This window comes from Hipposideros armiger, unplaced genomic scaffold, assembly GCF_001890085.2.
Source record: "Hipposideros armiger isolate ML-2016 unplaced genomic scaffold, ASM189008v1 scaffold_563, whole genome shotgun sequence".
In the NCBI taxonomy this organism is placed as follows: domain Eukaryota; kingdom Metazoa; phylum Chordata; class Mammalia; order Chiroptera; family Hipposideridae; genus Hipposideros; species Hipposideros armiger.
The window spans coordinates 1045116-1059875 of record NW_017731913.1 but is presented as its reverse complement, the minus strand read 5'-3'; the positions used below and the strand labels follow the sequence as shown (position 1 = coordinate 1059875).

Sequence of the window (14760 nt, the reverse complement as noted above, 5' to 3'; positions counted from 1 at the left end):
AATTAAGAAGTACAAATTAGTTGTTACAAAGTAGTCATGGGGATGTAGGGTATAGCATAAAAAATATATTCAATAATATTGTAATAACTATGGTGTCAGATGACTACTAGATTTATTAGGGTGATAGATGGGAGGGGAGTTTGGGGACAGGGTGAAAAAGGTGAAGGCATTAAGAAGTACATATTGGTAATTACAAAACAGTCACATGGTTGTAAAGTAAACCATAGGGAATATAGTCAACAATATGGTAATAACTAGGTATAGTGCCAGGTGGGTACTAGACTAGTTATGGGGATCACTTCTTAAATTATATGACTGTCTAGCCATTATGCTGTACACCTGAAATTAATATAAAATAATATTGAATGTCAATTGTAATTGAAAATTTTAAAAAGGAGGAGGGAGTGAAGGAAAATAAGGGGTTCAAATTTCCAGGTATAAAACAAATAAGTCATGGGGATGTAATGTACAACATGGGGAATATAGTTAATAATATTGTGATAGCATAGTACAGTATCAGATGGTTGCTGGACTTATGGTGATCACTTCTTTAGGTGTATAAATATTGAATAACTATTGTGTACACCTGAAACTAATATAATATTGTATGTTAGCTATATTTTAATAAAAATTAAAAGCTACTTAAACTTACTAGTAACCAAATAAATGCAAATTAAAATTTTAAAAAAGACCACCTTCTTCCACTCTACTCTTCTTCCAAAATTCAAGAAGCTCCTGAAAAGACTGCCCCTTCTCTCCACATTGTAGTCTTACTACTACAAATTGCCTATGAAGTGGACCCAAAAGATGGTGATAATTAGGTCTGATCTTAGACCTTCCTCTAAGAGATTAACCATCAGGGCAAATTCCAACTTTCCTTACATCCTTCTTTTTATATTATTATATTATTATTATTCAGTTATAGTTGACATTCAGTATTATTTTATATTAGTTTCAGGTGTACAGTATGGTGGTTCGACATTTATATAATTTATGCAGTGCTCCCCCAATTAGTTTAGTACACCTCTGGCATTATACATAGTTGTAGCAACATTATTGACTATATTCCCTATGCTGTACTTTATATCCCTGTGACTATTTTGTAACTACCAATTTATATTTCTTAATCCCTTCACCTTTTCCACCCCAACACCTCTACCTTCTGGCAACCATCAGTTTGTTATCTGTATCTATGAGTCTATTTCTATTTTGTTTATTTTGTTTTTTAGATTTCTCATATAAGTGAGATCTGTATTTGTCTTTCTCTGTCTGACATTTTATTTAGCATAATGCCCTCTAGGTCCATCCATGTCCTTACATTCTTCTTGACAAATCCAAATTTCTGGACTCATTTTTGATACCTCTCTGTACATTCCTTATTCTGAGCCAATCCTGAGTCTTCCAAGACTTTCATTGTGCCCTCCAGAATTCAAGATCAGTCATCTGCAAAATCTCTGGTAGTGTTTACCTTCACTAAGCCTTTCTTTCTTCTTGTTATTCCAGTGGAAGGCTGGCTTGGTGTGTTAACACCTTTTCTACTGGAGTCCTGTCAAATGGTGACCCCCAAAAGCCACTGAGGTTAGGTTAGGGATCTTCCATCTTCTCATTGCCAATTCCAAAGCATTTCTCTCCACTATTGCCCAAGGCCCGTTTTCTTTAACCTCCTGGTATCTTCTGGTGACACTACTTCATTCATTAATGACTTTGACACCTGCTTTAATCTCTTCCTCTTCACTACTCCTATCTTTATTTTTAGTAACTTGAATACCCCCATGGACATGGCCTGTGAAGTCCTTCCACTTTGCTTGTAGGAATCATTGTACCTACCCAACCTTAGTCATTTCGTCTCATAGTCATTCTCTAAAACTTGTCATCGCCCATAATATTCCTAACTGAAATCTTGATATCAATATTCCTATTTTCTGACCAACGCCTCATTTTTTCAATGCATTTATTCTATTGAAAGCCCAATTTAATAGTTCTTTGATAGTCTTATTGTCCCTATATACCCTGTTCCTCACCTCCTGTGTCTCTCTTTCCCCTCCATGGTCCTCACCTGGCAAACTCACAGCTTTAGTTAATCCAGCACCATGAGCATGCCTGTAGCTAAACCTGGCTTGAGCAAAACCTGTGAGGTTTTTAGGTGAGTGACTTATTAAGATATTTATTTTTTATTCTATATCTCAGGCCATTAACAATCTTTAAAAAAAAATAGACTGGAGAGAGGATAAGGGAGAGGAACAGCTTCTGAAAAAAAAGCTCTGTTCACTTTGTACTTCTACCTGGTGCTTGCTTGGCTTCTCTGTCATGGCTAACTTACCTTCGCTCTGCTAGTCCGTTTGTTCTTCATGTTTCTTTGTTTAGTTTAGTTACGTGTCACTAGAGTGTAAATTCCGTGAAAGCAGGGATACAGGGATAGTTTTTGCTTTGTCACCACTGTATTTCTGAGCACCTAGAACAGTGCTTGGCACATAGGAGGCACTCAATAAATATTCATTTTTGTCACCAACCTTAGCTCAGGAAAGGAAATACCCATATCCATGTCCAGGGGCTCAGATAGAAACATCGGGGCGTACAGAGTAAATCCAAGAGCCTGAGGCTCAGCCAACAGCAGAATGTTGGTCTAAAGCATTAAAAAGCAATGGCAATGATCTAAAGACATGAGAAAGGATTTCTGTGAAGTTCCTGCAAAGGAATATGGGCCTTGCAAGGCCTGGGTTGTTTGCTTAGAGTTATAATGCCTAAAGAAGCAGACGTTTTGTTCATTTGCCCATGGTTCTTTACTCATTATTAGCCCAGAAATCATAATGATGAAAGGGGAGGACTTTGGAGACCGTCTTTCCTGACCGCTTCTGCTTTGCAGATGAAGAAATTGGGACCCTCGATGTTAAGGTTCTTGCCCTAGATTACCCTTTTACTTACAGAACAGAGGCAAGAACCCAGGTCTTCTTACTCTTGACTACTTTTTTCTTCAAGGTATCCTGCAAATGTCAAAATGTCTTTTTAAACAGCTTAATAGTGCAATGCTCAGCTACAGTTTTTGCAATGACTCTAGGTTCCAAAAGAAAATGTTATGTGCTGTTTATGAAAATTGGAACTTTAATTTAGCACACAAATTTTAAAAATCACCATAGGTTAAAAGGATATTTCCAAGTTATTATGTTTTGGGGGGGAAATGTCTATGCTCTAGTGAAATTGCAGAAAAATAGAGGAGCGGTGTCTCGGTTCCTAAGACCATCGAAAATATGTGTTTTCCGATGGTCTTAGGTGACCCCTGTGAAAGGTTGAGAACTGCTGGAATGGGCTGGCTTCCAAGAAAATCCCACTTAGGGCTACTGGAAGCAGCTGTGAATCATGGGCAGGAAGTGTGTTTTGATGCTTAGGGGCTCCTTTCATTTTCCTTCTATGCTCCATTCATTTTCCATTCACTTGCCTTCAGAGGCAAAGGGAATTCCCTTTTTGGGAGTTAGAGTCTTAAGCTCTCTCCTAAGAGTAAATCTGGGCAAGACAATCCCATACTATGTGCTCAGACCTCTCCCTGGTACTCCTGCAGCAGATTCTGAATGCTCAGCATAAGCTGTTCGAGCATTAAAACTACAAAAATGGCCCTGAAGATGGTATTGAGAAGCTTATAGTCATCAACTTGAGAAGTGAGTGCAGTCTCCTGGATCATCTGTCATATTCATAGTGTCAGAGTGAACTTAGAGCTCATGGGCTTCTCGGTCCTGTAAGTGAAAGCAGTAATGGAAGGTGCGTCTCTCCAACAAACATGGACACTGAGGCAACATAGCGTAGTGTACCAAGTAGCGAGCTGGGAGTGAGAAGCGCTGGCTTTAAGACTCAGTTCACTGTCCATGTAATCTTGCTCAACTAAACTCGGAACCTCAGTTTCCTGAGCAACACTGTGAAGATAAAAACAGGCCCCTCATAGCTTTCACAGGGTTGCTGTGAGGCTCACTCACTTCAGAAAACTCTTTAGGTAAAAAGTTACATAAATGGGAAGTGTTATTAATAACTGAAAGAAATGTCTTGAATTATTGCCTCAGTAATTATCTACTGGTGTGATAGCACACAGCAGTTCAGAAAGTATGTGCTTTTTTTATTTCATATCACTTCACAGGCACGTGAGGCAGACAGAGCATCAGATCAGGCAATATGTAAAAATAGGCAGCACTTGTTAAAGAGTTAAAAATCTGTTGAGAGAGTAAAGCCCATGCTGGAGATAGTAAATAATGGAGCAATTTCAAGGCAAAGTATTTTTTAAGAAGGCCAGAGATGGGGATTAGCAGAGAGGAAGAGAAAGTCATTCCACACAGGAGAAATGGAATACAAAAGGACACCTTTGTCCGTATGAAATCCTGAACTTAAGTATATGGGATAGTCAAAGCATAAGTGACTAAATTCTGAATTCTGTTACATAAATAGGTTATCTATATTTCAGTCTTGTATTATGAATAAATTAGATATTCATATCTTTTATGTTATGGACAAAAATGTTGAAGTGAACAATTTTAAAGACAAAACCTAGTAACATTCTATCCAGGCAGATTAGTCCTAATCTGTTAACCTTACACTTGTACCTCTATTCACACATTCATTCCACAAATTTTAATGAATGCCTTATTTGGGGTAGATGCTAAAATGAGAAAATGAAACTACCTGCGTTTGTAAGTTAGGAAGGGTAGATGTGTTAACATCCAGTATGCACTAGTGTAAGGAGGCCACAGAAGAGAGCACAATGAACTTGACCTGGGAGAAGCAGGTAGACCCTCAAATGGCATCCAACTCAAAGATATAATGAGGGATTTTATCAGATATTTTGCTGAAACTGCTGTGAACAAATTCAATAGATTAGGCATTGCTCCAATGTTCCAAACCTGGAATCATATCCAAACTCAGAACTGAAGTTATTTACCATGACTTGGTCTGTGGGATCCCATTTTGGATCTTACTGGTCAATTGTCTTTGTACCTCAGAGAAATGCATTAAAACTCTATAATCATCTTTAAATCTCTTCTAACGTTAAACAGTCAACATAAACGGTTCTGATCATCTTCTCCTATAACACCAACATTGTAAAGGACCTCTAGTCGCTTACCTGAAGCGACTTTTCTGATCATGGGATACGTGGTAGGTGAAGTCACGTTTACATATCATCCCAGCCCTAGAATAACTTCTCTCACTTCTTTTTCTCTCCTTGTCTTTCAGTGGGAGCCTCATCAGTATCCAAGAGGAGGTCCAGAAGCCTCTCTAGCCATGGAGAGATAGGTGTAGATTCCAAATGTCAGTTGTGGCCTTTGTCACAAAGCACAGCGCTGCTTATTGTAAGCATCCCCATTAGTCTGTGAGGTTAGAGATTGTCTTGCAGAATCCAACATTTTTCTAATGCAGTATTTACATATTATTGATAGAGTTTTGTAAGTTTCTTTTCCAAATTTTGATTTATAATGTTTATTATTGAAAACGTTTTTGTATCCACTGAGTGCAAAACTATGCATTAGATATTAGGAGGGCAGAGGTAGATAAGAGGATGAACAAGAACTGGTCCCAGCCATGAAAGGAACTGATGGTCCTACAGGGAAGGTTGGCCTGCACGTGAATAATACAAGGAAGTGGCTGTTCCGGTTTCGTTTATGATGGGCAAGCATTTTGCAAAGACTTTAGCTATGTGTATACAAAACTAAAACAGTCATTCTAAGGCAGCTTTAAAAATGTCATTTCACAGGCGAGGGGGGAGCATAAAATTGTTTTTCATCACCTCCCATGTGACAAAAACATTATTTTTCATGTTTTAACTATGTTTGTAAAACCTCACAGTGCAAGAGATCTTCAATTTCAGATGAATTCCATACATTTACATTTAAGTCTGCAAAAGGCTTCCAGTTACCCAGCAGTTGAACCAAAGTGTTGGTAACTTTTCTGAAATTAAAGAGAAAAATGATTTCTCTTGTTTGGGTAGCATTCCTTTACTTTCTACTCATGAAAATCATTTCAGAAAGTTGATGTTTATTGTCAAAGGAACTATTTTATAAATAAAAAATATAAAACTAAGAAGTTATGCTGTCTCCCTTTAAAAAAATAACTCATCAAAAGATAGGACCTTTTTCTTTTTGTTACAAGAGAAACTTTAGTCTCTATTTTAGAATTGCAAATATATCTTCTTCATGGAGCAAAATCAGTTCACATGACACAGTGGTTATTTAGCTACTTCAAAAACTAGAGTATAATTTACTCTCTCTGTCTCTCTGTCTCTCTCTGTCTCTGTGTCTATCTCCCCCCACTAGATTCAGAAAGTCTTCTTTTGCAATGAGCATTACCTTATGTCTTTCTTGCAAAGATATCCTTTTGAAGTGAAAACTCAGGAAAAGCTTTAATTTTATAGCCTTGGAAGTTTCATTTTTCTGAGGCAGACAGAGTAGTTTCAAGACTGAGAGCAGCTGAAGGGGTTAAAGCTGGACTTGGCTCCGTGTTGGTTCAACTTTTTTTCTGGCTCTGCTCGGGTTTCCCCTTGAAGGGATTTCCCTCCGCCTCTGCAGCAAGACCCTTTATAAAGAGCAGACTTTCTATTTCACTCCTCACTGAGCCTCACTGGCTTTAGGAACTAAAGACTCTTCCCAGACACTTTCAGGTGGGAAAGAAAGAAGCGTTTTAGAAGCATCATTTTCTCATCACAGCAACAACTTAAAATGCCTAGGAAGATGGTCGTGATCTTTGGAGCCTCGAATATACTGTGGATGGTGTTTGCAGTTTGTAAGTTCTCCTTGATCTATTCTAAATGCTTGCATTCTATTTTAGCCCCAATTTTGGCTTCAGTCGATTTTGCTATGGTAGTGAAGAGAAGCACTAGGATTTTTAAACAGTGGGAAAACTTGATTTAACTTAACTTTTAATGCACTTTTTTGTAATGCTATATACCATTATGTTGTCATAGTTGGAGCTGCAAATTGATAAGTTTTTTGGATACTTTTTCCCCAATGTCATCTGAGTAATTGGGTTCTGTCTCTAGTAAGGTCTTTTTCTGTAGTTTCCTGTCCTTAGCAAATAACAAAACAAATTTGATAAATGGGCCTCAAGGTCAGAAGGGAGAGTGCTCTAACTGAAGATAATTTCATCACCTTGTTTGGCAGTGACTCTAATGCTTTTCAGCTGCTTTACAGTTAGTTTGAAGCAGTTTAGTAAAGAGATCGGCCAGATCGTGTTTTGGACATTCTACTAGAACAGAGAAGAGTAGAATATTAAACGAAGTGTAAGTTTCCTCTTTTCTTTTTGCCTTTACAGCTCAAGCTTTTAAAATTGAGGTCTTCCCTGAGTCCGAAATTGTTGCTCAGATTGGTGCCTCCGTTTCACTGGTTTGCAGCACAACAGGCTGTGAGTCCCCATCTTTTTCCTGGAGAACCCAGATAGACAGTCCGCTGAATGCGAAGGTGAGAAATGAGGGGACCAAGTCCACACTGATCATGGATCCTGTCAGTTTCGGGAATGAGCATTCTTACCTGTGCACGGCAACTTGCGAATCCCAGAAAGCAGAAAACGGAGTCAAGGTGCACATCTACTGTGAGTACTTTAAAAAAATCTTTGCTTTTTCTCTCATTTACTCTAAAATAAGTTTTTTATATGATATTTTTAAAAGAAAAAAATGTCCATGTCTAGATTCTTGGCTAGAGGACATACTGCACCAAGAAAGTTAGAGACAGCTGAGTCTAGCACTAGATCAGGAACCCAAATCTTGGCTTTTATTTCCAATTCTGCCACAGACATGATTACCATGGGTAAGACTCAACTGCTCTGGGCTTTGGTATCCTTAGCCATAAAATGAAGATCTCTAAGGTTTATTTTATTTTTCAAAAAATTCTATTTGATTATATCCTTACATGTTTACTTGGCCATGCATCTAAATTATTTATGAATTCTATCTTCAGGGATTTTTCATTTATTTATTCTTATATAATTTGGTGCTTAGATTCCGTTTAAGCAGGAGGTGTATAATTTAGCAATTGGCTTCTATACAAAAGTTTTCTTAAACATAAGAAAAATGTCTGCATACATTTCATTCATTTGATTTTGGAATAGATCAATCTAAGAGTTCCTTTTTGTTGTTATTTTTTGGTGTCATTAAGCCTTAATGTTCAACCACTCACCCTCCAGGGTATTTGTGTAATGAATTAGATTTGCTTTGTGACTGTGAATGAATACCCCTAGTCTACCATTATACCAAAATACATCCCAATCTATTCTCAATCCAGCAAATAAAGTTAGCAAGAGGAGTAAAAGACTAACCTGAGAAAAATCACTTGCCTTTGCTTACTGATGACTGCTCTGAGAGAGAGAGAGAGAGAGAGAGAGAGAGAGAGAAAGAAAGAAAGAAAGAAAGAAAGAAAGAAAGAAAGAAAGACCAAAAAGCTGAAAGGCTTTATGGTCATCTCTTCATGAAGACCTCCTTTGACTATCTTATAATGATGTTGTTTCCTTTCTGCAATAGTGGAGCTCAACTTTGCACGGTTACTCAGATTGATTCTTCAACGAAATCCATGTGTTCCTAATGTTTCCCAAGAAACTGTGTCTGGCTGGCTGCTTTTAATTATGCTGCTTCTACATGCACAGTGTATGTCTGTGCAGCCTCCTGAGCTTGAAAGGCCCCCTTATGTAAATACAGGGGAAAGTAGCAAGTTCTTAAATTACCTGACAGCAAACTGTGGATTCCAGGCACATTTCTTACAGAATATAAAGGACAGACATGATTGGTGGAAAAATTAAAAAGACTGGGTTTTTTTCATGTAACAAAACATTTCCAGTTCCTTTGCCTTCGCTCGCAAATACCAAATAATTGAAGATTTTAAAAAGAGAAACGAAAGCCCTCTGGCTTTAATTATCTTGCCTGAAGTTTTTCTTTAAATATCTCTGTCTCTCATTATGTTTAGTAGCCCTGTCTTCATTCTACATTTGATTGTAATATTCTTTAGAGTGGGGACCTTCTTCTTACTACCCAGTCTTGAATCCAGTCTATGTGTTACTTTCATGAAGGTTTGTAATGAAAAGGCAGTCCTTTTCTCAAGGAGGCAATGGTGGACTGAAGTAGTGTGTTCCCTTGGCACCAAAAGGCTCAAGTATCGTAGTAGTGGTTAGGGCACTGAGTTAGGTGTTTCAGGATGCAAATCTGCCTTCCAGAATTTAAAGATTTCACAGGTGTATATTTCTGGTGGATCAATTCCTGTCAGAGAAACCATTTTTAGAAGCCAATTATTTAACATTGTTCTTTTCATTTCTTACCATATCTTGCCCAATAGCTATTCCTTACAATGATGCTTTGAGCCTTGGGTTCCTTATTTGTAAAATGGAAATATATCCTCCCTGACTAAAATAAGAGAATGTGATATAACATAATATAAATCTGCAGTAGAAATACAGAATATTAGAAATCCTGAGTTTAACTCCCAGATTTACCATTTATTGGCTGTGTAACTTTGGGTAAGTTATACAAATCTGCTAGGTCTATATTTTCATGTCCGTGAAATGTGGTCTCTATCTCTTAGAGTTATTGTGAGGATAAATAAAATCACTTATGTTAAAAAAAAAGGCACAGTGATGGGCACATATAAGTATTTAATGAACATTAATTTATTTTCCCTTCTTTTACCCCAATAACATGCAATCCTTAGTACATGCAGGATCAGAACTGAACTCACTAAAAGGTGATTGATTTTTCTGATTCATGTACCCACCCAAACCATAAAAGGCTAAACAATGAACCAAGTCTGCTTTAACAAAAACATTAGATTCGATTTGCATTACATTAAATCAGTGAGAGACCTTTTACAACATGCACAAAAAGCCCACTCATGTGTTTGTTTGACCTTTGCAGCGTTTCCCAAGGACCCAGAGATTAATTTGAGTGGCCCTCTGGAGATTGGAAAGCCAGTCACAGTCACGTGTTTGGTCTCTGATGTTTACCCATTTGACAGGCTGGAGATATATTTGTCAAAGGGCGACCATGTCTTGAAAATGGAGGACTTCATAGAGCCAATGGAGAAGAAGTCTCTGGAAACCAAGAGTTTGAAAGTAACCTTCACTCCTACCAATGAGGATACTGGAAAAGCTCTTGTTTGCCAAGCTAAATTATACATTACTGAAATTGATGATGAACCCCAAAAAAGGGAGACCACAAGAAAACTGCAAGTCAACAGTAAGTGTTTGTGTGATGTGGTCTTTAAGAGACTTTAGTTCTGGATGTATACAACAATACACTTAGCAGCTGAAGTCAAGAAAAACTGGTTTTACTCCATTTTTATTCATTAAGAACATAATATTTGTCAACAGCATAAGTCAATGAAAAGAGCACTGATTTGAGTTAAGAGTACTTGAGCTTAAGTTCTGGCTCCATTACCATATGAACTTGGGTCACTTAATTTCTTTATTCCCCCAGTCTATGAAAGGGAAATAAAAATACCACTTGATTGCATAATAGGAAATAGGCTCAAATGATACAACTTTTCATTATGTTTGTAAACTCTTATAATATGCTTTGAAATATCAAGGTAAAGCGATTTTACAAGGTGAGCACTTATTCTGTGTGTGTAAATGTGTTCACAGGTACACACGTGCATTGGGTGTGAGAGTGGAGATGAGGTTTGATTACCTTCACACTCCTGAGACTGCCAGGGACTTTGAGGCAGTCTTATAGCCCCAGAATTGTGTAGGAGTGGATTCACTGTGCTCTGTTCTAGGCTAAAATGCTATGTGCTACTCTGGACACCACATTGAGAAGGAATATTGCCAACTCTAGCATGTTTAGCTAAAAGAGAATGAGATGGAAATAATGTTATCAATATTTTGAAAAGAATAGTCAAGATGAGGGATATTTTTCCTAGAGAATATGAAGCGTGGAAAAGAGAGCTATAATTAAGTATTTGAAAAACAGTCATGTGGAAAGGAATTTAATTTATTCTGTAGCAGCAGAGGACTGAGCTATGACCAACGTGTAAAAGTTAGTTACCAAGAGGTAGATTTCAGCCCACTAGGGGGAAAATGTTCTAATAATTAGAGCTGTCTCAAATCAAATGGACTATTTTGTAAGGCAGTGGATTTCCTCACCCTGTAAGTGTCGAAGGTGACTTAAATTAACATTTGGCAAGGATGCCAAGATGATACTCCTATCTTATCTGGAAAATTGAACCAAATTAAGGGTCTTTCTTAATTTCTGAGTATCTATGGCCATCTGAAAACACCAATCATCAAAAAAAATAACTCAATCAAATTAGTCAGACACCGATTGACTAATTTTTATGTCTCCATGATTCTTTATTCTAATTTGACAGAGTAAGTTTGCCAAATTTGTGGAAGCACATAAATACAGTCTGAGAGAAATACATTATGATTGTTGAATAAAGATGATGCTTAGCAATTATTAATATTGTGCCCTGCCTTTCCAGCCTCACCCAAGAACACAGTTATCTCTGTGAACCCCTCCACAAGGCTGCAAGAAGGTGGCTCCGTGACAATGACATGTACCAGTGAAGGTCTACCAGCGCCACAGATTTCCTGGAGCAAGAAATTAGATAACGGGAGCCTACAGTACCTTTCTGGGAATGCAACTCTCACGTTGATTGCTATGAGAATGGAAGATTCTGGAATTTATGTGTGTGAAGGAGTTAATCTGTTTGGGAAAAATGGGAAAGAAGTGGAATTAATTGTTGAAGGTAAGTAGAATGTGAAAAAGGAATGATAAAGATGTTGTCCTTGGGATTTGAGCAATAGTGAAAGAGCTTCAATGCCAAAATTGCTCCCTTAGGTTTATTGATGACCCATCTGATTGTCATGTACTTCGGCACAATTATATATACATTCAACTTACTCATACTTTTAATATTTGAGTGCCTGCCACATAATAGATGCTCAGTAAATGTAGGATGAATAAAGTGTAAACATGGGCAACACAAATTTTAAAAATATGAAAACGGGACATTTAAACTTGTATGGTTAAAAAAATAAAATTCAAACTGAACTTCCGTAGATAAACTCTGTTGGATTAGCATTCTCAAGAGACCAAGAAAGATATTACATTAATAAAAGCATGTAAAGCTAATCATCCACCCTGGATAACCCCACCCCATACTAAGATGTACCCCATTTCAGAGAGAAGGAAATGCGTTATGGGAAATGCATTCTTGTTTTGCATTTTGTGTCACAGGATACTAACAACCTTAAGTACTGAAGAGAGAATTGAACTTTTAAAGAATTTTTCAGTTACCTAACATTTGCTCCCACAGGAGCCACAAATTCACTTCATAACATACTTAGCCACTGTAAAAAAAAAATGTTCTGAGAATTGTTCACAGGCAGGAAGTGGATGTGTTTTTAAAGTTCCCTGATCTCACGCTAACATATAAGGAATTCAGAAATTCTGACAATTTTTCTGATTGATCTGTCTCTTTCAAAATCTAATAGCACATGGGTTTATTCTGGTAGTTTGAGTAAAACCTTCTTTGGAAGATACTACAATGTCACAATTGGACAAACCAAACTGAGAAAAATAGCCTCTGGCACAGATCAGAACTCTGCACAATGTGGTATATTTGGATTATTCATATGTTGAGATTTCTTTCTTCCATCCCCAGCCTGCTGTTTACAAGGACAATCTGAGTGATTGTCTGTGGAGTCTCATCTGTCACTTTCAGAGTTGCCCACCCACTGCAGGTTTCTTCAGGGGAACAGAGTGGAGATCTGGAATTCCCTTTCTCCCTAGACAGCAGTCATCTCAAGGCAGCCTGTGTGCCCAGCAGGGATAATAGCACAGGCAGCCAAAGAGCTTTCCTGTAGATTTGAGACTTAGGAATTTGCCCTTCCATCTGCTTTCAGTTCTTGAATTAATTGTAAAGTGTTTTTATATTTCATCAAATTTTAGAGGTGGCTTATGTGTCACTTTAATGCTTAGACTTTGACTTTGCTTTCAATGTGATTGTGTGTGACTTTCAATGGTATAATTTTACATCATTAGTACAGAAGCTCTAAGCGCTGCTCTATTATGGGTATTGTGCCTAATTAGAAGACATATTTTGGCTTTGTCGCTTTTTTCAGTACCTCTCTTAGATCTTGTTTCATCTCCATGTGAGGATGACTTGATTTAGTCCTTCAAGCAACTGAAAAGCTGGAATCTTGAATCAGACCCACTTGGCTTCAAGTCTTCATTTTGCCACTTGCAAGCTAGATAAAGTTACTTAGCATTTCTAAGCCTAAATTTCCTCATGGAGGAGGAGAAAGACAAGGAAGAAAAGAATGAATAGTACCAGTTCACCGGCTGGCTGAGTGGTTCAGTTGGTTAAGAGTTAACTTAAGAATGCGAGCTCTGAGCAACAGGGCTGCCAGTTCGATTCCCACATGGGCCAATGACACTGCACCTGAGCTGAGCTGCCGCTGAGCTACCAATAGGTGGCAGGATGGCTCAGCTGGTGAGAGCACATACTCCTAACAACAAGACTGCCTGTTTGATGGTGGACTACACCCGCCCACAACTAAGATGGGACTCAGCACCTGGAGCTGAGCTGCCACCCAGATGGCTCAGTGGATAGAGCGTGCGCTCTTAACAACAAGGCTACTGGTTGACTCCCACATGGGATGGTGGTTATGCCCACCCGCAACTAAGATTGAACACATCGCCTTGAGCTTAGAGGCCCCAAGCTGCTGACAGGAAGTCAGATGGCGACTGGTGCCCTCCACAACTAAGATTGAAGAACAACAACTTGGCTGGTCCTCCTCCCCAATTCCCCAACACTGTTCCCCTCTCCCAATTCCCCAATTAAAAAAAAAATAGTACCGGTTCATGAAGTTGGGGTGAGGATTAAATGAGATAATACAGAGGGTGCCAAAAAAATGTATACACATTTTAAGAAAGGAAAACACTGTAATAAAATTGTAATACTCAATATATGCCTATAACAAAAGATGAATACAAGTCACATTCAACTTCTGCAATTACAAGAGGTGCTCAAAGTGGTTGTTATCATCATCATCCAGACACTTCTGATTACGGTGAACTACTGCTTGAGCAACGTTGACCAAAGTGTCCACTTGTATATATTTTTTTGGCACCCCCAGTATATGTAAAGTGGTTTCTACAATGTCTGACACACTGGAACCTCTTAATTTATTTGAGCTGCTGTCCACGATTACAGGGATTTGATAAACTTTATTTGAGCAGAGACTGAATTATTGTTATAAAAAGATGTCACCCTCTGTCTTGATAAATTTTTATCCACATTCATTCTGTTAAATGAATAAATCAACAGATTAGTCTTGAAAGATGTGATCTTATTCCTTTTGGTCCCCAGGTGAAAAGGAATCATTTTTTTCTTGGCACAGAAGTTAGCTTAAAGGAAATCAGAAAAAGAAGAAAAAGAAAAAAAACCATATATTGGAATGTGGTGAAAAAGAAAATAACCTTATCTTACCTTCTTTTTGTCTTGTTCTTTTTTCTCCCCAGAAAAACTGTTTACTGTTGAGATCTCCCCTGGACCCCAGATTGCTGCTCAGATTGGTGACTCAGTCGTGCTGACATGTGGTGTCACAGGCTGCAAGTCCCCATCTTTCGCTTGGAGAACCCAGACAGACAGCCCACTGAGCGGAAAGGTGAGGAATGAAGGGACCACATCCATGCTGATCCTGAGTCCTGTGAGTTTTGAGGACGAACATTCATACCTGTGCACCGTGACCTGTGGGCATAAGAAACAGGAAAAGAGAATTAGGGTGGACCTCTACTGTAAGTACTTT

The 14760-nt window shown here is 38.1% G+C and overlaps 1 protein-coding gene across 3 annotated transcripts in view; it reads left to right on the top strand.

Moving 5' to 3' along the window:
- The first annotated feature begins 6541 nt into the window (after positions 1-6541).
- The window catches only part of VCAM1 (vascular cell adhesion molecule 1), an 18020-nt gene continuing 9801 nt past the window's right edge, over positions 6542-14760 (top strand). The window contains exons 1-5 of one of the 3 annotated variants that reach the window (XM_019623828.1): positions 6542-6750; positions 7279-7554; positions 9860-10180; positions 11427-11693; positions 14474-14749. In XM_019623828.1, coding sequence (XP_019479373.1) covers positions 6687-6750; positions 7279-7554; positions 9860-10180; positions 11427-11693; positions 14474-14749 — 1204 coding nt within the window. In that variant the 5' untranslated portion in view covers positions 6542-6686. The remainder of the gene's footprint in view (positions 6751-7278; positions 7555-9859; positions 10181-11426; positions 11694-14473; positions 14750-14760) is intronic. The other 2 variants (XM_019623826.1, XM_019623827.1) reach the window with 2 other exon arrangements.